At 44.4% G+C, this 21,945-nt stretch overlaps 1 protein-coding gene across 8 annotated transcripts in view; it reads right to left on the bottom strand.

Annotated features, from left to right (window-relative positions):
* The window catches only part of LOC149330393 (uncharacterized), an 80,047-nt gene that overhangs the window by 21,748 nt on the left and 36,354 nt on the right, over positions 1–21,945 (bottom strand). For 5 of the 8 annotated variants that reach the window (XR_016285683.1, XR_016285684.1, XR_016285686.1 and 2 more), the window contains 2 exons: positions 21,400–21,522; positions 19,418–19,428 (listed from right to left, as the gene is read on the bottom strand). Coding sequence is in view for 1 of the 8 variants with exons in the window: in XM_089560935.1 (XP_089417061.1) it covers positions 15,105–15,128; positions 19,318–19,428; positions 21,400–21,537 (273 nt within the window). In the remaining 7 variants the exon portion in view is untranslated. Of the gene's footprint in view, positions 1–7,159; positions 15,129–19,317; positions 19,429–21,399; positions 21,538–21,945 lie in introns of those variants that run through there. The other 3 variants (XR_016285681.1, XR_016285682.1, XM_089560935.1) reach the window with 2 other exon arrangements.

The following is a 21,945-nucleotide window of genomic DNA, read 5'->3' as shown; positions in this document are numbered from 1 at the left end:
CGTGTTTTCGATCATCAGTACGTGTTCGGCATCCTTGCGCTGAGCTTGCTCTTGTTCCCATTAAACACATACACAGGATTGTAAGCACGACCGCTACCAATTTCAGTTGCTCTTTCCGCACGCATGTCAGAGGGATCGGAGGGGGGGGGGGGGGGGATAAGGGTTGGTATCTACCTTAATCATAGACAAATATGCGTGATTTTATTACATTCTTTCACACTTAGCCAAACGGCTACGCAACGCTGTCACATGCGGCGAGAGCTCCCGAATAAAATAAACGCGACTTCGGACCCCCGAATTAGTGAAAGCTGGATTCGCTGCTCATATCTATTCAAGCTTTGATAAATTAAGTGAAAGTACGTTTTTATGCACCAGGTTGCATAAACCATGACAAAATCTGTTTCCTGTTGGCGCAGCGACTCAGTTGAGATCACAAGGGTAATTTTTTGACAATGGCGCACCACGCAGGCGATAAGAAAGCCCTGTTTGTGGGGGGTGCTTTATGGCCGGCGGGAAGGATGAAGAGTGCTTGGGAATTGGAACTGCATGCTAGCTGCACACCTACAAAAAGTTTTTTTTTTGCGGTGGAGCACTAAGACGGTAGCGATATAAGCACGAGCGCGCTCTAAGCTCCGGCAAAATTAACGTGAATGTCAAACCATTACAACACATCAATGCCCTCCATTTGATAACGTAAATACTTCCTGCAGCACAGCCACGCTGCGGAAGTACATGCTCGACAATGTTTTTTTTTTTTTTTTTTTAGCGCCCGAAGCGCGGCTACATGCAGGCGCGGCCGCGGAGCTGCCGCAGCCCCGCAGTCCCCAAAGAAACGCCCGCACCGCGGCGCGCCAGTCGGCGGAAAATGGCCGCGCCGGGGAGCGGTTCTGGATTCTGGTCTATAGCATGCAGTGCTATGAAAGTATCTCTTCAGAAAACATGAAAACCAGAAAAGGAAAGCCTTTTACTTCACTCACGGGGATATTGCCTGGAAAGAACTGGAAGTTGTCATTCATAGTTAATATCAATATTTTCGTATCTGAGTTTGAACTCTGCACACTGCATGCAATCATGCAAAAATGAGTCCACATTGTAACCTGGGCGCAGTATAAATAAATAAAAAAGAATATAACAGGCTTGGGCCTGAAAGCATTTCGGGTGAAGTTAAGAAAGAATTCAAGTATCTCTGACGCCCTGTCCTGCTCCAAGTTTAGGCTTGATTACATGCAACAAATGTTTCAAAAAGCAGAGAACTGGACAACCGCCGACATAACTCGGTACAGCACCACACGTGGCATATACCGTGTTCTGCAACTTTATCGGCACAGGTTTGAAAAATTCTCCCGCCACAACCGTTGGCTCGTTTGTGGTGAAACCGCGCACAAAGCTTCCTTATTGTTGTCCGTTTTAAGGCATAGTAAGTATAAAAGTGGTACTTACCAGGTTTGCTCACGCGAGATGCGAAACCAGAAGCACCCGTGTTGAGATCGAGCCGTCGTCATCGATATTCTGCCGAAATGTACTGGTGGCGCCATCTGGCATCGCTGAAGGAAAGCGCCGCGACGGAAGCGCCGAGGCGAGCGCTGCAACGAGCGTGGCGGCTTGATTTGAATGCGTCGTTCGGGCCATGTCGTCTCAGGTATCGCTTTTATAGTGCTTTACAATGCCGGCAATGTAAACCATAGACCGTTTCCAGGGTTATCTATGACGATTTACGCAATAAAAGTAAACAGCATGCGTTACTCTTCTCGAGCACTGTAGCAGAACGAGAACATTGCCTTTTCTCGGCATGCATGCTCTGTAGTCGCAAGGGGAATATGCCGGCGTTTGAACAGGAAAACAGTAAGTCAGTGGCGGTATAAGGTGTGAAACGAGAAAAAAAGACACTTTGTCGAGCTATTAGCAGGCAGAAGTTCGTGCTATAAAGTGCTCAGTTGTTTCAGTCCTCGAAGTGACCGCCGGCAGCGTCGATACACCGCTGCAGCCTCTGGGCGTATTCCTCAAAGACGGCAGCACGCATCTCGTCACTGATTGTGGTGAACTCTTCTGAGATGCGCTCTTTCAGTTCTTCGACATTGCCGATGCTTCCAGCGCGGTACACCCTTGACTTGATGTAGCCCCACACGAAGAAATCGCAAGGCGACAAGTCTGGCGAGCGTGGTGGCCACGGCATATTGGGAAATCCTCGCCCCATCCACCGACCTGGAAATTGCTCGTCTAGCCACTTACGCACTTTGGCAGAATAGTGGGCAGGGGCACCATCTTGCTGGAACCTGCAAATCTCTTGCTGCATATGGCATTCAACCAGCTCCGGCAGGAATTCATCTTTCAAAATGCTTTTATAGGACTCAGCTGTTACTGTTTCTGGAAAAAAAAAACGGGCCGATCACTCCCTCACGCCAAATTCCACACCACACAACGATGCGTGGGGAGTTCACCGCCCTTGTGTGGATGAAACGAGGGTTCACCTTTGCCCAAAAACGAGTGTTTTGCCTGTTCACGCGCCCGTCAACATGAAAAACCGCTTCGTCACTGAAAACCAAGAAGTCGAGGTGTCCACAGTCCGCATTGATCCGCTGCTGCTCAGACTGGCAGAATGCTACTCTCATGATCTTATCTGCCGGGCTTAGATTTTGGTGCACCTGCGCCCTATCAGGCCGCCATCCCCTCTTTCTTAGAGCCCGGCTCACGGTCGACGAATGGACTCCAAACATCAGCCCAGCACGAGTGGAGGTCATATGGGGATCACTTTCAAACGCCCCCTCAAGTGCATCGCCAATCCCGTTGTGCCTCTTGAGTTTGTCACTTCTCACTTGCCTCAAGACCGACCCGGTTTCTTCGAACCTGCGCCGCCATTTAGAAACTGCGTATCTAGACGGTGGTCGACGACGAAACTTCAGTTTGAACTGCTGGCGGACGTAGCTCGTGGAGTCCAACTTCATCAGCCACACTACCGCCTGCGCCTTCTCCTTGGTAGTGTATGTCGGCATAATGCAGCTCTACACTCCACAGCAGAACGAAGCAAGCACGACTGAGAAAGCAGGGAAGAATACTAAAATCCAGCACCACAAACCAGAATGCAAACCGAACTCTTCTGTTTCTCTGAATAGAGCCGCGAAAGCAGACGGCAGAAATACGAGGATACAATGGACAACATATCTTTTATTGGTAAATCACCGTCAAGTCATTTAATTTGTTTACGATAGTTTTCAAAATGCGTTGGCCGAAAAGTATTTCACGCGCTTAAGCAGACGACATGGCCCGAACGACGCATTCAAATCAAGCCGCCACGCTCGCTGCAGCGCTCGCCTCGGCGCTTCCGTCGCGGCGCTTTCCTTCAGCGATGCCAGATGGCGCCACCAGTACAGCTCGATCTCAACACGGGTGTTTCTGGTTTCGCATCTCGCGTGAGCAAACCTGGTAAGTACCACTTTTATACTTACTATGCCTTAAAACGGACAACAATAAGGAAGCTTTGTGCGCGGTTTCACCACAAACGAGCCAACGGTTGTGGCGGGAGAATTTTTCAAACCTGTGCCGATAAAGTTGCAGAACACGGTATATACGTTGTGGGTTCGTACCTAACTGGTGGCATGTGGGTTTTACTTTTACTTTCATCAAAATCAACAAATTAATACCAACACCACAAAGTTAAAAACGAATGCCCTATGCCCTGCTTGGTTTTGGAGACTTCCTTCATATGTATGTCATAACGAGCCTCTCATTTTCCTATCCTTTCCTGCTTTTAGAATGGTTTTTGCACCTCAATTTTCGTGTTACATTTCAGTGTTACATACATACCAGACATAAGATGATGAGTACACCTACAGTAGAGCCTGGATATATCAAACCCGTATATTTCAAATTATTAGATATAATGAGCAAACAGATCGACCTGAAAATTCTGTGCAAAATTATAGGAAAGCCGTGGACTATTGAACTCCGACTTCGCCGCGGTGGCTCAGTGGTTACGGCGCTCGGCTGCTGACCCAGAAGACGCGGGTTCGATCCCATCCGCGGCGGTCGAATTTCGATGGAGGCTAAATTCTAGAGACCCGTGTACTGTGCGATGTCAGTGCACGTTAAAGAACCCTAGGTGGTCGAACTTTCCAATGACTTTCACTACGGCGTCCTGAGTTGCTTAGGGACGTTAAACCCCTTAAACCATAATCATAAACCATGAACTCCGATTTCACCGGTGATTCGATTTTTACCCCTGCAAGCACCCCGCCCATGCAAGAGGGGCTTCTCCTAATGGCTTTCTTCGATCACTTTTCATGTACGGAGACAAGCTGGGACACCTGCTACCAGCCCTAGCACTGTAAAATGCGTGACAATAGGAACATGAGGAATGCCTGATTCAGTCTTTTGCACTCAATTTCGACACAATATTTGTCAGGCAGTGAAGCCTACCTAACTAAAGCCGAGCCATGGTTCCCGCCTGGCATGCTATTGCAGTCTGTAGATGGTGCTGTGGAAACCAACTGTACCTTACATTCAACGAGCAATTATTCTATTTTTAGTGTACTGGTTAACAGGATTAGACATCTTACGATAGGTAGTGGCTAGTTCTAAAGCACTCTCCACTGCAGCTTCAGTGCGAAGCAGGCACACCCCGGCAAGATCACTAGTGCTCACTCGGGCTCACTCACAAAGTTTGGTCAGCCTACGGGCTCACTCACACTCACAGAGACAGGGCTCACTCAAACTCGCGCATAAAACTCGTTTAGGCTCACAAATCACCTGAGCTCACTTGGACTCATGACTAATCAGGGATGAACCCTCTATTATGACTCACGATTCATCGGACTCCCATTCAGTACCGGTGCACAGAATACCTCCATGTCAAAAAAGTAATCTGTTGCTAAAAACCATCTCCTGTTGCATAAAGAAGGTAACCGCCAGACAAAATTATAAGCCCAAGAATTTTGATGCCTCTGGCTTGTTCAACATAGTCAAATGTTAAAAAGCTGATTTCGCTTATTGTGGTGACTGGTCAGCGGAATAACACAGGGTGCCGCAAAACATGGCCCATTGTTGCGAACTGCTGTTTATTTAAGTTGTATCCTACGATAGCTTCATTAACACCGAAGATATCGTCAATTAAACATGTTGGGGCTTCCTCATGGTCCCATTATGAAACCCATACACACCAATGCACCAGAAAGAAAAATAAAGAAAACAGGTCCCAACTTCACCCCTCTACTCCCCAAACCAGCCCCATTCCTCCCACGCCACCTAAGGCTCGCTAAGACTGCCTATTGATTATATAGGGGGTATACAGGCGGTCAAGAATGCACGGTGAGGTATCGCCCTATTCGGTAATGAGCTATTTTGAGCAAAGATTTTGAAAAATAATTTGTAAGCAATAGGGTTCATGCAGAGCTTTTAAATTTGACTTGAATACTCACAAAGATCACCTCTACAGGTCTGCTGCAATTATAATTTGACCACCAGTATCATTTACTCTCTCAAAGCTAGTTAGGCAGCATAACAACTTTCATACAGCACCAGACAGTTGGCAAACATTTTTAATCCAGAAAGTGTTATATCACAAAGAACAATGAAGACACTTTACTTTGGCCTCTTTAAACGATTGAGACATTAGTAAAGACAACAGCTTACTGGAACACAAACAACAAACATGGCCAACAAAATTATCAATTTTTTTGTACACTTAGGTGTGACTGGTCAACATCCCGACCTCCATCCTTTATGGAATGTCTGAAGAGTGAATAAAAGATGATGATAAACACTCGTATTTGGTGTTTCGTCACTGTCTGCAATAAATGAAGCATAAATAAGGACGTGCAGAGCTCTATCACATGAAAGACCCCCTCGCATCTTTTAGGGTCAGCTGCTCTAGAAATAGAAGTAGCACATGTACAGAGTGTTTCATTGAAAACTGCTAGTAATACTGTTAGCAAGACTTGCCAAATGGGTTTTGAGAGTATGGTTTAGAGTATGGCCACAGTGGACGGCTCTGGATAATTTCGACCCCCCGAGGTTTTCTAGCATTTCGCCGCCCCCGAAATGTGACTGCGGCGGCCCCGATCGAACCCACATCGTTCGGGTCAGCAGCCGAGCACCATATAATCACTGGGCCGCCACTCCGGCATTTTTTTTGAGATTGTACTCTGATTGGTTTCAGACCTCACAAGATAGCTAAAAACAATGTAACAAGACTATCCTAAAAAACAAATCTCAGCACTCTACTTTTGAATATTACTGACAGCCTTCAATGGAACAATGAACAATCTGTATCATCAACCTCTTCATTATCAGCCTGACTATGCCCACTGTAGGGCAAAGGCCTCTCCCATGTCTCTCCAATCAACCCTGTCCTTTGCCAGTTGCGGCCACCGTATCACCGAACTTCTTAATCTCATCCACCCACTTAACTTCCTGCCGCCCCTGCTACATTTGCCTTTCCTTAGAATCCACTCCGTTACCCTTAAGGACCACCGGTTATCTTGCCTTCGCAACATGCCCTGCCCGAGCCCATTTTTTTCTCTTCATTTCAGCTAGGATGTCATTAACCCGCGTTTGTTCCCTCACCCACTGCCCCGCTTCCGATCTCTTAACGTTACACCTATCATTTTTTTTCCATAGCTCGCTGCGCTGTCCTTAACTTAAGCTGAACCCTCTTTGTTAGCCTGCACGTTTCTGCCCCATAGGTGAGTACCGGTAAGATACAGCTGTTGTCGACTTTTCTCTTGAGGGATATTGGCTAACTGCCATTCATGATTTGAGAGAACCTGCCGTACGTGCTCCACCCCATTCTTATTCTTCTAGTTATTGCCCTCTCATGATCCGGATCAGCGGTCGCTACCTGCCCTATATAGACATATTCTCTTACTACTTCCAGCACCTCGCCACCAATTGCGAACTGCTGTTCCCTTGCTAGGCTGTTGAACATTACTTTGGTTTTCTGCATGTTAATTCTTAGCCCTACCGTTCTGCTCTGCCTGTCTAACTGATTGATCATGCTTTGCAGTTCTTGTCCTGAGTGGCTTAGCAAGGCAATGTCATCAGCGAATCGCATATTACTCAGGTATTTTAACTATTATCCCCAACAGCTCCCATTTCAGGCCCCGGAATACCTCCTGTAAACAGGCGTTGAATAGCATTGGCGAGATCGTGTCTCCCTGCCTGACACCTTTCCTTACTGGAATTTACTGCTGACTTTATGGAGGACTACGGTAGCTGTGCAATCGTTATAACTATCTTCCAATATTTTTTTATAAGAATCTTCTACACGCTGATTCTGCAATGTCAGCATGACAGCTGATGTTTCAGCTGAGTCGAATGCCTTCTCGTAACCAATGAAGGCTATATATAGGGGTTGGTTATATTCTGCGCATTTCTCTATCAGCTGATTGATAGCGTGAATATGGTCTATTGTCGAGTATCCTCTTCCATGTCTCTCTAATTAACCTTGTCCTTTGCCAGTTGCGGTCACCATATCCCCGCAAACTTCTTAACCTCATTTGCCCACCTAACTTTTTGCCGCCTCCTGATACATTTTCCTTCCCTTGGAATCCACTCCGTTATCCTCAAGGACCACCGGTTACTTTTCCTTCGCATTACATATCCTGCCCAAGCCCATTTCTTCCTCTTGATTTCAACTAGGATGTCATTAACCCGCCGTTTGCTCCCTCACCCACTCCGCCCGCTTCCGATCTCTTAACATTACAATCAGTATAAGCACTATTCTAACATTCCTGTCATATGCATTTCACTGCACACTACAGAGCAATAATATCCAGTACTTGTTAAGAATATCAGATCAATTTTTGCATAACCAAGTGTGCAGGTAGCATAATGCAATGCAGGTTCGAACATCATGCAAAAGTGCACAGAATGAGAAGCAGACTTTTCCGATGTGGACTGCTCCACCAATTCTATTGATGCGCACATACTTTTGACAAGGACTGTAATTTATGTATGAAGGTAGTAATGCACATTTCATTGTGGAGATGCTAAATTAAACCACTAAAAACAAGCCTTCTTGTTTGTGTTAAAGAGGGTTTTCATAACAGTACAAGAAAGAAGCCCATCAATGAGTTAGTGGCACGAGGGAAAGTAGAGGAATCCAGGATCTCGCTGCAGAATCAGATATTCGGCTTTAACTGAGGACGACAATCTTAATGTTCAAGCACTGAATGATAATCTCACAGCTATCATTAAGGAGCGCGTAGCAGAGATAGGTAGTAGGATAGTTCGACAGGATACTGGCAAGCTCTCTCAGGAGACGAAACATCTAAGAAACACTATAGCAAACTCTACAGACAAAATATAACTGGCCAAGCTCTCAATCATAATCAAGAAGCGCACGGTAGCTGACATAAGCAAGTTTACTATGGACAGAACTGAGTGTGTTCTAATGAACGGAGTTAGCCTAAATGCGATGAAAAGGAAACTAGGCATAGGCAAATATCAAATGAATGCGTTAAGAGACAGAGAGGGCAATATGTCATTTGCAATATAGATAATATAGTTAACTGAGCCAATCAGCTCTACCGAAATATGTACGTTAGCCAATGTAATTAGGATGTAGATGATAAGCAGTATCACACAGAAATGGGACATCCCACCAGTAACGAAAGAGAAAGTAAACGAAGTCATAGGAGCAATGCAAAGGGGGAAAGCAGCTCGTGAGGATCAAGTACCAGGACATCTAATGAAGGACAGAGGGGAGATAGTGCTAGAAAAACTAGCCACCCTGTATACCTATGACCTTGAGCATACCAGAAGCTTGGAACAATGCTAACATCTTAATCCACAGGAAAAGAGACATCGAAGTCGTGTCTTACAGATCGATCAGCTTATTATCCATTGCCTACAACAGATCCACTAAGGTAATTGTTAATACAGTCAGGAAAACCTTAGACTTCAATCAACCAATGATCAGGTAGGCTTTCGAAAAACTCTACAATAGGTTGTATTCACACCATCAATAAGGCGACCGAGAAATGTGCAGAACATCACCAACCCCTATATATAGCCTTCAGAGATTATGAAAAAGTATTTGACTCAGTAGAAGCCTCAGCGGTCATGCAGCCATTGCAGAATCAAGTTTACCGTACTTACTTGCATGATGATTGCACCCGCTAATTTTGTTGTCAAAATTCATTTTTTTTTATTCCCCGCGTAATGATCGCACCCCTAACTTGCCGCTGCAATTTGTCGACGATGTCGAGTCTAGCAGTCTGACAGATGGCACGTGCAGATGACCATCTTGCTCTGTCAGCATTACATCGGCAGCAGCCTGTTGGTTGACCTGCGGTCACACGGGCAGCCTAAACGCGGTTATGCTTAACCGCGGATACCAAACTTAACTGCGATTATCTCGAATCACGGTTCGCCGTTGTCACAAGGCTCGCCAACATTCTGGGTTGCAGTGAAGCGAATGAAGTGACGCGGTGATGCGGCTAAACTTTCTTGTTCTCGTAAATAATAAGCCCTGGGATACGGGAATGTCAAAAATGAATCCTCCTTCAGGATCACTGACCTGTACCGAGTTGCTGGTAGGAGCAACAACTACGATACAAGCTAGTTTTACATTCGCAGCCGCGTAGCAGCTGCCGCCGTTGCAGCGCGACTGACCCGATCTGTTTGCACGCCAGCTTCGCTGCTAAGGCATCGCTGAAATCTATCGTATATATTTCTTTCAATATGAAACAATTAGGTTGTCAATAAGGCAGCGCCATAAGAAGACCATTCTTTAGTGTTGGTCAATTCAAAAGCTCCGTTCACTGTGGCTTCGATATGAAACAAGTTAGGCCTAGCAACGACTAGGGAATACAGAGTGCCATCGTCCTCCACGTTCGCGGGCGGCACCATTGCGGGAAACGCACGGAATCCGGTGCTCCGAGCATTGCGAACGCGTCACCTAAGTACATCAACGATGCGGCAGGGACCGGACATTTTTCAGTGTAATGGTGGCAAAATGCGTAGCTTGAGCGCTGTGGGACGTTGGTGTTGTACGCTGCTGCTGCGCCTTCGAACAAGACCGAAGGCTGCATAAAAGCGCCCTCGCGCAGCACTATACACACTGCCTATTTTGATGCGTGTTGCTCTTGGAGCGTGATTTCATGCGAAGAAAGTATGTTCTTGAAGCGGGCCAGCTCGTGCATTTTTCACACTCTACCTTCTCGGTTAACGACGTAAGCCGAGGTCGTCGAGCTCGGTGTGTGATAACCGCGTTTAGCGGCATAACCGCGGGTAGCACGCCCGGGTGACAAGGGTTGTCTGCCTGCAACTTGTTTGCGTTTTCAGTGCTCAAAAATTTTTTGTAAAAAATTTACCCCCGTAATGATCACACCCCTAAATTTGCATCATTTTTTTTAAAAGAGTGTGCGATCATTAGGCGAGTAAATATGCCATTTCCCATCTAACAATACAGTTGGAGGAATCATAGAAAAAAGCTGCCCTTGGGCAGCTTGACGAGTCTACGATCCTAATGATCAGCAGGGAGGCAGCATAAGAGATTATACAATTTTACAAATACAATACAAATACAAAACAAACACGAAACAAATACAAAACAAATACAATACAATACAAACAAATACAAAACAAATACAATACAAAAACAAGCACATCAAGGAAACACCAAAGAATGCATGAAACAGCAATATGTATACACAAGGAAACTTAAACCACGTTATTCAAAAACGAATTATGAAGTTCTCGACGTGAACAGGAATGTGGATGTACCTATTTAGAAAAGGTGAAAGAGTGCATTGAAAGCATTCTTTACCAAGATTTAGTTGGGGTGTCGGCACTGTCCATTCTTCACCATGTCTTGTTGGATACGCCAATTCTTTTTTCTTTAGTTCTGCTAAATTCTTAAGATTTGTTATGTTATCCTTGATTTCTGTTTTGAAAACGACACTAAGGCAATATTTATAAAGATTATGTGCTTTAACGACTCTGAAACGACAAAAGAAAGTTGCACTTGGATGTTGGAATGGTGAATTATCTGTATTTCGGAGATATTTTTTTTGCATTAAATGAATACGTTCAAGGTTAGTGAATGTTGTAGTGCCGCACACTAAATTGCAGTAGTTTAAATGTGAGTTTAATATTGAATTGTATGCCACCATTTTAGTTGTTGTGGGAAGTATGTATTTTAGATGGCCTATTACATCAGTAATTTGAGTTTTTTTCAAGACGTAATTTATATGATTTTCCCATGACATACTTGCAGAAAATATAACCCCGAGGCATTTAAACTGCTCTATTTCTACGGACCGCGAATTTAATATAATAATCGTGCGGTGGGTGTAGAAGAGTGTTATGTGAAAATACTGGAAGATATCTATGACTGCACCGCTGCCATAGTCCTCCACACAGTCAGCAATAAAATTCCAATAAGGAAAGGTGTCAGGCAGGGAGACACGGTCTTGCTAGTGCTATTAACCACCTGTTTGCAGGAGGTATTCCAAGGCCTGAAATGGGAGCTGTTGGGGATAAGAGTTAATGGAGAATACCTAACTAATCTACGATTCGCTGATGACATTGCCTTGATATGTAGCTGAAGACATGAACTGAAAAGCATGATCAATGAGTTAGACAGGCAGAGCAGAACAGTGGGGCTAAAAATTAACATGCAGAAAGCCAAAGTAATATTCAACAGTCTAGCAAGGGAACAGCAGTTCGCAATTGGTGGCGAGGTGCTGGAAGTAGTAAGAGAATATGTCTATATAGGGCAGGTAGCGACCGCTGATCCGGATCATGAGAGGGCAATAACTAGAAGAATAAGAATGGGGTGGAGCACGTACGGCAGGTTCTCTCAAATCATGAATGGCAGTTTACCAATATCCCTCAAGAGAAAAGTCTACGACTGCTGTATCTTACCAGTACTCACCTATGGGGCAGAAGCGTGGAAGCTAACAAAGAGGGCTTAGCTCAAGTTAAGGACAACGCAGCGAGCTACGGAAAGAAAAATGATAGGTGTAACACTAAGAGATCATCGGAAGCGGGGGGCAGTGGGTGAGGGAGCTAACGTGGGTTATTGACATCCTAGTCGAAATCAAGAGGAAGAAATGGGCTTGGGCAGGGCATGTAATGCGAAGGCGAGATAACCGATGGTTCTTAAGGGTAACGGAGTGGATTCCAAGAGAAGGCAAGCGTAGCAGAGGGTGGCAGAAAGTTAATTGGGTAAATAAGATTAAGAAGTTTGCAGGGATACGGTGGCTGCAGCTGGCAAAGGACAGGCAGGGGTGGAAGCAGGCTCCAGCTTTTTGTAGCAGGCACAGGAGCAGCAAAAGTCTTATTTTGGAGCAGCTGTGGAGCAGCAAGTCTTATTTCGGCGCAGCTTTGGAGAAGCAAAAGCCCCATTTTGGAGCAGGTTAGGAGCAATTTGCAGGTTATTTCGCAGCACTTTTAGAGCAGACTGGCGACATTTAAATGCGACTGAGAGCAATTTTATCTGCAACTAATCCAAAAACGGCATACTGATCACAGATCCCACAGGCGAGAATTAATTAAAAGGACTGCAATTGTTCTAAAGATATTTGCTAGAGTTCATAAAAAAGTAGACATGTGGTAGCTACTACAAAGATTAGTTGCAGTACATTAGCGGTTACTAATTTCAGTTCAGAAAACAAGAAAGCAACAACATAATGGGGACAGTTCGTCAAAACCGCCAAAAGAGTGCAGCAGAATCTCGAATATACTATGTCAGGACCGGGGGAAAAAAATCAATGCCCGCCAACCGGTGGATTTTAAAATTCGGAAAACTGCCACAGCCAAACCAACAAGGAGGGAGCTAACTTACCCTATTTACTCGCATAATTTGCGCCCTCGTATAAATGCGCACCCAGAATTTATTACCCAAGCATATATATAAAAAAAAATGCACCCGCGTGCACGCAAGGCATGCTGTGGAAGATCGGCGCGAATGCGATGCTGTGTACGGCTGTGAAAGGTGCGAGTAGCGAGGCGACGCCGGCCACGCCGCTGTAAAGATTAACTGTCCAGGCCAGGCCAAAGCAATGTCAACTGGGTGCGAGGTGCGAGCACGACGGGTAGTAAGCCCGGTGCCCATTCCCTGGCAGCTCCACGTGTAAGAAGTTCATAATTCGTTTGTTAAATTAGCTCTGGTAAAGAAAATTATATTCGCGCGCCGTTTACCCGGCCCACTCATGCTGGCGGTTGCTTTCCAGGACAAGGTGTCCGAAATCCTAAACAACCGAACCGACCGAACCGCTGGCGATTCGGTTTGCCGCTAGTCAGCCGGGCCCATCCTAAGGACGCCGTTTTAGCGCCGTTTACCTCCACTGGCTCCCGACTGCTGGCTCTGCGATTGTATCGTTGCGTGTTTATTGCTTAGAGCTGTGCACGCGGCGTCACACCATCCCGCGGGGACGGGGCTCATAGAGAAACATACTTACGTATGTTTGTCTATGCGGGGCTTCCATCGACAGCGACGGGTGCAAGTGGGGGGTCGCGGTATGTGAGACAATGAAGGAAATATATGGGCGTTGTGACCTTTATGAAGTTTTTTTAGGACGTGTTTCGTGAAACCTCCGCATCTCTTTTTGGAACCCTAAATTACTGAAAAAAATTACACGAGTGAACCTGGTATCTCGTCCACACAATAATTACAGCTTGCTATGTGAGGTAAGTTCACAATACCGGTCGGTGCTCAAGTTATATTACCAGATAATAGTTAACAGCACTTTTACTCATGCTTGTACAAGCCTTTCGTGACAGCTGTGCCCCGACCACCATGAGCTTGGTTATTAACTCTATGCCATGAGCGAACACAACTGCCGATGCGAATTCGGCTGCGTCCGTTGGATGGATGGATGATAATGGCATTACCCTTTGTACCGGGCGGTAGCTTTCGCCACCTAGCCTATACTTCCCCCACTGTTAATTTATTTTTATTTTCCTTTCGCTCTTACAATGTCTAGTCTGTCTATCCTTTTCCCCTCGAAATTCACCCCTCCCTTGATTTCCGCCACCAATCCTCCAACCTCCCCTTCGTCAATGTCACGCTTTTCCCATCCACTCGCCCGTCCTCCCCAGTAAATCCCAGCGCTATCTCTATGGTCGTTGCTGCCCCCTCTGGGAGGGCTGGGCGGAGTTCTGCGCACCTCAGAACCAAGTGCCCTATGGTCTCCGTTTCCGTTTTACAAGCAGAGCACAAAATATCCACTTCTTCAAAGTCGCGAGCGCCCAGTGTTGCCCAGCCGACAATAACACTGCGCTAAATTTGGCTCTGTATACTTGCAATGGGCGTAAATTGCCGTTTGAGCGCAGTTTGGTGCAGGAGATCAAATTAGCACAGCATGGCGCAATTGGCGCAGCACTTCCACCCCTGGACAGATGAAATTGGAGAGGTATAGGAGAGGCCTTTGTCCTGCATTTGGCAAAGTCAGGCTGATGATTATGATGATGACAATAAGGAAACGCAATGCAGTTTTCTAAATGTCAATGCATTAACTAAGTCCCTGCTTCATAATGGAAGAGAACAGTGCAAAAACAAGATGGAAGAAAGAGACTACACTAGGGCTGTTACACTTCAGTGCAACTGAAGAACGAAAAGGAAGATGCCCTTGAAATAGGCCGTCTGACCTATGACAGTGAGCTATTAAGACATCATGGACAACTGCATTGCACCTGCTAGCGTGCACATCACTGAGGCAGTGAGATGTGCACGGCAGTTGACCACAGTGTTATGACAGTAGATCAAGGCCATTAGTTGGAGGGATTCTCTGAGGGACATTTGCCCACTTGTTCTTGTTCTGTTACCGATTATGATAAATCAGTGCTCATGTTGTCTCCTTCCCATTCCATCTTTGAACTCTTCCTCTCTGTTGTTGTATCAACAAGCTCGTACAAGCAGCATCCTTCTGTTTCACTTGCAGTGTACCGATGCTTGATTTACAAGGGGCTGAACGAGTCCAGGCTTGGCAGGTCAAACTGGCAGTCTAACCACAATTAAGAGATTCATTTTTGTAGTCTTGTTACTGTGAAACAAGAGACATTAGGCACCCATTAATTTCACAGCCAAGAGAGAAAGCTTGCATTGGAGGTTGACCATGAGAGTTCAGTGCTGCTTGTGAATCAGTTGACCGTTCTTGAAATCACTGTTGTGCTGTTCCACAACCCTAAAAGGATAAAGAAAAACAAGAAATACCATTTTAGATGAAAAAAAAATTAATTGCACGACTGCCTTTTTTTTTCAGTTCTAGAGAACTGCAAGCTTTGGAGGTGTGTATATAATCAGTTCTAGCAGCCAGTAATAACCAACGCCGAAACGTTTTTCAGAACAGCTGGCTAAAGTGAATTGTTACAGAAGTGCAGGCTAGCACTGAATGGCGGTTTGTTGTTTGTATGACTGCCCTAGCAAAACAGGAAACAAAATCTGAATATTACTCCAACAGACTCTTCAAGTAAACTTATGATAAAAAACAGCCCATAGAAACATGCAGTTTTTGTTATTTATCGCCAGCAAGCTCAAATATTGACTGTTATCAAGCCTAATTCCTTGTGTACAATAGAATAGCATCGTATTTTCAGGTGTATAAAGCTATGGTTTCTAACTTTTCGTTGGTGAGCCTTATACAATGGTGCGACTTATATACAGTCAAAAATGACACATCAGCACCGCTCTAGTCTGGCCATGGAAAATAAAATTGATGTGTTAAAGAATAAAAAAAATTTAGGTATTTTTAAATTTATCTTACTGTAAAGTGGCATAACCTTGCCATAGACAGACTTAATGCAGTGACCGCCGCATCCAGTCCAGCAAGTTGCAATTTCGGCATCAGTTCTCTTGACATCTTTCAACATAATGCCGCCTGCGAGTTAGAGAAGCTACGACACAAAATTAAAGTTGAGTGTTGTTGAATATGCACTGGAGAATGGGAACAGGGAGGCGGTTCGGCGTGAGCAAAACCTTCTCAGACTGGCGCAAAGCCGCAACAGCGCTTTAGTCGATGAAACGATCAAAAATCTCACGGAACAACTATGAGTGTGCAACACACATGTCTGAGCGTTAGCTGCAGTGTGAGAGAAAAGAACTTTTCAGAAAACTGCGCCGGCAACGTTTTGGCGCACTGCCAGGTTATCCGGGGAGTCGTTGCAGCGGCGCCTCTCGCCAAAACAAACTTGTTGAGCTGCTGAGAAGAGAGAGGAAGAGCATGTGTACACATGTGCATATCTCACTTGTTTCGCCACTCAGCGCCGTTAATAAGGTGCTGACCAGCACGCGGGTCGATGGTCGCGCGATAGTGTTAAAGAATTGGCCAGGTGTACATACAAGCAGCATCTAAATGAAAATAAATACTGTCACCATTGTGCAGCCTGAGTCGCATTTGTTTCAAGGTAAGAGTGTCTTTCGGTACTTTTGCCGCTGAAAAAGATTTTTTCATTTTTAGAATTGGTTAGTTGCGGGGGGTCGACCTATATTCAGGCCCGACCTATATTCCGGTTTTTATGGTAACTGCTCACTGTGGCAATTAAATTAATGACTGGTTGTGAGATGTTGCTCAAGCCCCACTGGTCGTGGCAGCACCTTTCATCGCAGAACAGTGGCGCATCGCTTAACCACTGCACCACTGCGCCAGAAGTGGTATGAGGACTCCCAGAGAAATATGAATGTTAAGTGGAGAATGACCAGTTCCGCATATTTGAGCCTTAACCCATTAGATCTATCGCATTATAACATTACGGCGGAGCTTAGGTTTCCTCTGTGATTTTTTTTTTAGTGCTTACCGAATAAACAGGTGCATCTTATGTGTAATCTTTTACGGACAAACTGCCGTCTGTAGGGGTGTGTGATACCCGTGCCACACGCGCACAAGAAATGGCAGTAAATGCTTAAGGCCTTAAGTTTGTTAATGCCATTATTTTCGGAGTTGGTGCTACACGTCCACTTTTAATGCCATTATCGAAAGTGACGATGACGATAATAACGCTTGCAAGGTAGTCAAAAGTTTCATCTTAATATAAACATTCCTAATGAGCAGAATATATCGGGAATGGTGTTCAAATGTAATGTAAACACGATTTTTCAGAACATACGGCTGTTCCTGCTTTACAAGTCGAAAAAGTAGCCATAAACTCGCATGTCAGCACATAAGTCGAGAGTACCAGTCAATAAGCCTGGTTAAAATGGCGCTCTTCACATCGAAAATGCGGTTTAGGTGCCTCATCTGGCTGAAAGTTAAGAATGAACCATTTTATAGTGGGCTAGGCAGTTGTAACTAACAAAGCTGCATGTTTTTCTACGTGTGGGATGGGAACGAGAGGACACATTGCACGGGCGAATGAGTTGTGGCGAACTCAGTAGGTCGCGAATGGCAGTAAGGCTAATGCCATTAAATTTATGCATGTGGCACCGCACGAATGCCATTAAAACTTAAGGCAGTAAGCACTTAATGGCACTTAATGGCATTAAATCTGTCCGTGTGGCACGGGTATGAGTTATACATAGGAAAATATGGCACTTTGAAAATCATCCTTTGTTAGCTGAACCACCTGCAGCTGAAAGCTAAGCAATGCTTGTGTTAACACCACAGCAACATTTTTATGAGGCACAAAAGCATGAAGATGAGCAACGGGGCTGACATATGAAAAATGCACAAAACCATACAATCACTTCACTACAGCCAATCTTTGCAAAACCAAATTATTTGCAGCAGACTTTCTTTGGACAATTCCTCACTTTCGTGATTATCAATGAGGTATAAACTCGTTGATAGCGAAGATCAACTTACTTCATCATATGGATGTACAGTCAGGGACAAAAGTCTCTGGACCACATGCTGCATAAAAGAAGCCAATAACTCTATCATTAGCTGCTGGCTAGAGACCACTCTTGTGGAGGTAAAGCTAAAATCCTGTTCTTTCACCTGCACAAGTGCGGTCTCCCACTGACGGCTAATATTAGAGCCATCGGCTTTGTTTCCGGAGCACATGGTCCTGAGACTTTTGTCCCTGACTGTACTTTTTGCAGCTTTGAGTCAAGATATTTTTAACACTGCCAGTTTGTCAGACATTGCGTTCTCAGAGCATTAACCAATTATTTTGTTTGCCTTGAAATTGATATCTGATCTTCAGAACAATGCCAACTTGTTATAATAACTATGTGACACATACAAAGGCAGAAAAGACAGGATGCTCACACTCCACTAATTTGTTGTCATCACAGTGCACAGTTAATGAATGAATGTGAACTTGTGAAGTGAGCAGGTCAGCTTCGACAACCATTGCTGTGTTTCTTGACAGTACGTGACTTTGAGGCAGACACTATTTAGAAAACCTGCTTCGTTCCCCAACTCAAAAGCAAGACGCAAAGAGTAGCTTGGGTTCTACCCATGCACATTGCTGCAACCTAAACTGTGCCGATAAGAAGTAGCTTGGCCAGTCTGTGCATGTAAACAGCATGTAAAAACAGAACACAACATGTAAACAGCATGTAAAAATGGGACACAGTCCGGGAAACAATAGACACAGCTCTTGTGTAAAGTGACCAGACGTCCCGATTCAGGCGGGACATGTCCCTCTTTTGTGGGCCTGGTCCTGCTGTCCCGCCAGCATGCTTGTGGGACGGCGTTTTGTCCCGCCTTCGCTACACTGGCTACACCCGCTCTGCTTAGCTCCACCAACCAGCCTAAATAATGGCAAAAACAAGCCATTGCCAGGCGGCTCGCGAAAAAGCGCTCGCAATTGCGAGTCGCGTCTTTTCTCGTCCTTTTCTCGAACTATAGCTAGATATAGCCAAAAAATTATTTAGAGTGTTGGCTAGCTAGTGAGCCGAAGTTAAATCCGGGTACAAAATTGTTTGCCTATGCTATAGTTATGCGTTTGTCCGCGCTGTTCCCTCCGCTTGCTTGCGTTTGTTTGTTTTAATGCTTCTTTGTCGCACCAATGAAAATGCCTGAATGGAAGTGCAAGTTCAACGGAGAACTGGGTAAGGAGTTCCTATTCCTGAAGAAAGTGAAATCGGAGTACGATGTCCGCTGCGAGAAATGTGGAAGAGACTTTTCCATCGCCCACATTGGACGTCTTGAAATTTTAAAACACATAGGCACCGTGAAGCACAAGCGGCATATGTCAGCTGCTGCGTCTTCCATTGTACCGAAGAAGCTTTTCAGGCAAGAACATGCCCCCCCACCCCCCCCCCCCCCCTTCTTAATGTCCTGCTTTGGGGTCAGAAGAATATGGTCACTTTACTCTCGTGTCATTCTTTGATCTGAGTGTCAACCTTTTATGCATTGTTTCCCTTAAATTAGGCCTTCTCTTCTAAAGCTTCGCAACGAGAACACACTTTTCTCGCATAGTGTAACTCACCTTGTCGGCCTGATGTCTGTGGCTCACTTGTGACATGGCATCAGTGCCATTAGTGAACGAAATGAAAGTACAGAGTGAGCCTTGTTTTGTCGAGGCAATGGTCTGTGTGTGCTGGAAAAAAAATATGTGATCTCAGCCAGACCCAAGCAAGCAAGCACTTAAAATTTAACACCACCAAAACTGACCCCTTCTTTAAAGCTGGAGAAAACTGATTGTTATCAAAGTGGATTTGTACTAGAGCTAGTTTGTTTAAAGTTACGCACTACTTTGATTTCACAAAAACAAAACACTGAGCATTAAGTGGATACAAATGGGCAGCATGCTAACTACAACTGTCAGACGTTTTTTTCTTGGCATGCTCAGTTTTGGAGGTTCAGGGTGGTGGAGTTTCGGAATTTTTGAGTTTTGGAGTTTTGCAGTTTTGGGGTTTTGGAGTTTCGAATTTTCAGAGTTTCGGATTTTTGGAGTTTTGGAGTTTCAGAGATTTGGAGTTTCGGCGTTTTGGAGATTCAGGGTCTTGGAGTTTTGGAATTTTGTAGTTTTGTAGTTTTGGAGTGTCGGAGTGTTGGAGTTCTGGAGTTTTTATATTTTTGAGTTTCGGATTTTTGGAGTTTGGAGTTTCAGAGATTTTAAGTTTCGGCGTTTTGGAGATTCGGGGTCTTGGAGTTTCGGAATTTTGTAGTTTTGTAGTTTTGGAGTGTCGGTGTTTCGGAGTGTTGGAGTTTTAGAGTTTTGGAGTTTTGAAATTTTTGAGTTTCGGATCTTTGGAGTTCTAAGTTTTGGATTTTTGAGTTTTGGATTTTTGGATTTTTTAGTTTTGGAGTTTTTGAGTTTTGGATTTTTGCACTTTTGGAGTTATGGAGTTTCGGAGTTTTGGATTTTTGGAGATTCAGGGTTTTGCTGTTCCAGAATTTTGTAGTTTTGGAGTTTCGGACTTTCGGAGTTTCGAATTATTGGAGTTTTCGAGTTTTAGAATTTTTGATTTTTGGAGGTATGGATTTTTGGAGTTTCGGAGTTGTGGAGATTCGAAGTTGTGGAGTTTTGGAGGTTCGGAGTTCTGGAGTTTCGGAGTTTCGGATCTTTGGATTTTCGGAGTTTTGGAGATTCGGAGTTGTGGAGTTTTGGGATTTTGGAGTTTTGGAGTTTTTGAGTTTTGGAGCTTTGGATCTAGATATGTACCACCCGTACCTAGATAATTCAAAAAGGCGACAAGTATAGACTAATTCTGCAGACATATCTCTGTTTCTCTATTTCTCAACTTTATTGAGCATGCTTGAAATCATATTCGCTTCCCCTTTTATCAAACTTACAGACACTTCGCTAACTTACTGAAGTTGCCATTATCTCAAATGCTGCTTTTCTACTTTTGTTAAATTGCCCAAAACTGCAAATGAATGCCAATCTTGGCTTACATATGCATCGACACCAGTCAGCACTTACATGATTTCGAGGAAAGGAGCTGGTTTTGAGAAAGAAAGAGGCTACTCACCCCTTACTATCTTCCTGAAGAAATTTTTATTTATTGCCCGGTTTCCCTATGGGAAGCTATACAACAATCCCAAGCTGTCCTGTTCCTCAGAAAATTAAGGCTAACACCATTCGACCTAGCTGTATTGCACTAGAAATTAGTGCCAGTTCAAGATGGTGTAGAAAACAGTTTTATGAGTGCCAACATTTGGCAACCTTATTCACAGTTTGTTTGTATGTTTTGTTTGATTTTGAATTCAAGAAAACTGTGAAGGTGCATTTCTTGCCAACAACTGTGTGTTATGTATAATACGCTCATTTGAACTTCCTTATTTCTAACTTCAGTTTATCCAAGTGCATTAAAAATGCTCCATCTAATTTTACTTATATCCAGTTCTCTTAGAGTTGAAATTATGACGAGTCAACCATATTTCTGGACTTTGCTGCTTGTGCATGCTGCAAATGATCCTTCTGTGCACTATGTTTGCTAAGAGTACAGTGTTTATACATACTGCTAACAACTATATTCGGGGTTGGCAGGATCATAAAGGCCAAAATAAGCAGTCATTACATTAATTATAACACTTAACATCTTTCTTTTTAAGTGGTTCTTACCACTGTATTCGTTGTTTTTGCTCCAGGATGAGGCTTCAGGAAGATCTTGTTCCGACAAGCGATTTTCTGCGAGCCTTTCATGCCATTCTTAGTGCAAGCAGGTTCTTGAGTTTTCTTTGTCCTCTTCATTTGATTCACATGTAAAAACAAAACGCTTTTTCTTTGTTAAATGATCTTGACAGCATGTGTGTTGTCTCTGCTACAGGTTGTGGAGCAGCAGGATTATAAACGTGAAAGAAGTAATAACAGCATGCATTAATACAAAGATTTTCATCATCATACAGCTGTGTGCTGTGCGATGTCAGTGCACGTAAAAGAACCCCAGGTCGAAATTTCCGGAGCCCTCCACTACGGCGTCCCTATACTCCATTTCATACATAGCAGGCAACGCTGTGGAGGTTGCTAAAGTAGTGCGTCCGTGAAACTATATTACTCCGCTACGTATCATTCGTTCTTATTGAAACTCCGGTCATTGTTTGGACGAATACAAACAGCGATATAAAACAATGTAGTAGCATTGGAAATCACGGTCAAAGCTATGAAGCG

Source organism: Amblyomma mixtum, chromosome 9 (assembly GCF_055824585.1).
Source record: "Amblyomma mixtum isolate Tamu chromosome 9, ASM5582458v1, whole genome shotgun sequence".
Classification (NCBI taxonomy): Eukaryota; Metazoa; Arthropoda; class Arachnida; order Ixodida; family Ixodidae; genus Amblyomma; species Amblyomma mixtum.
The sequence above is the reverse complement of the archived record's forward strand: the minus strand, read 5'-3'. Positions and strand labels throughout refer to the sequence as shown.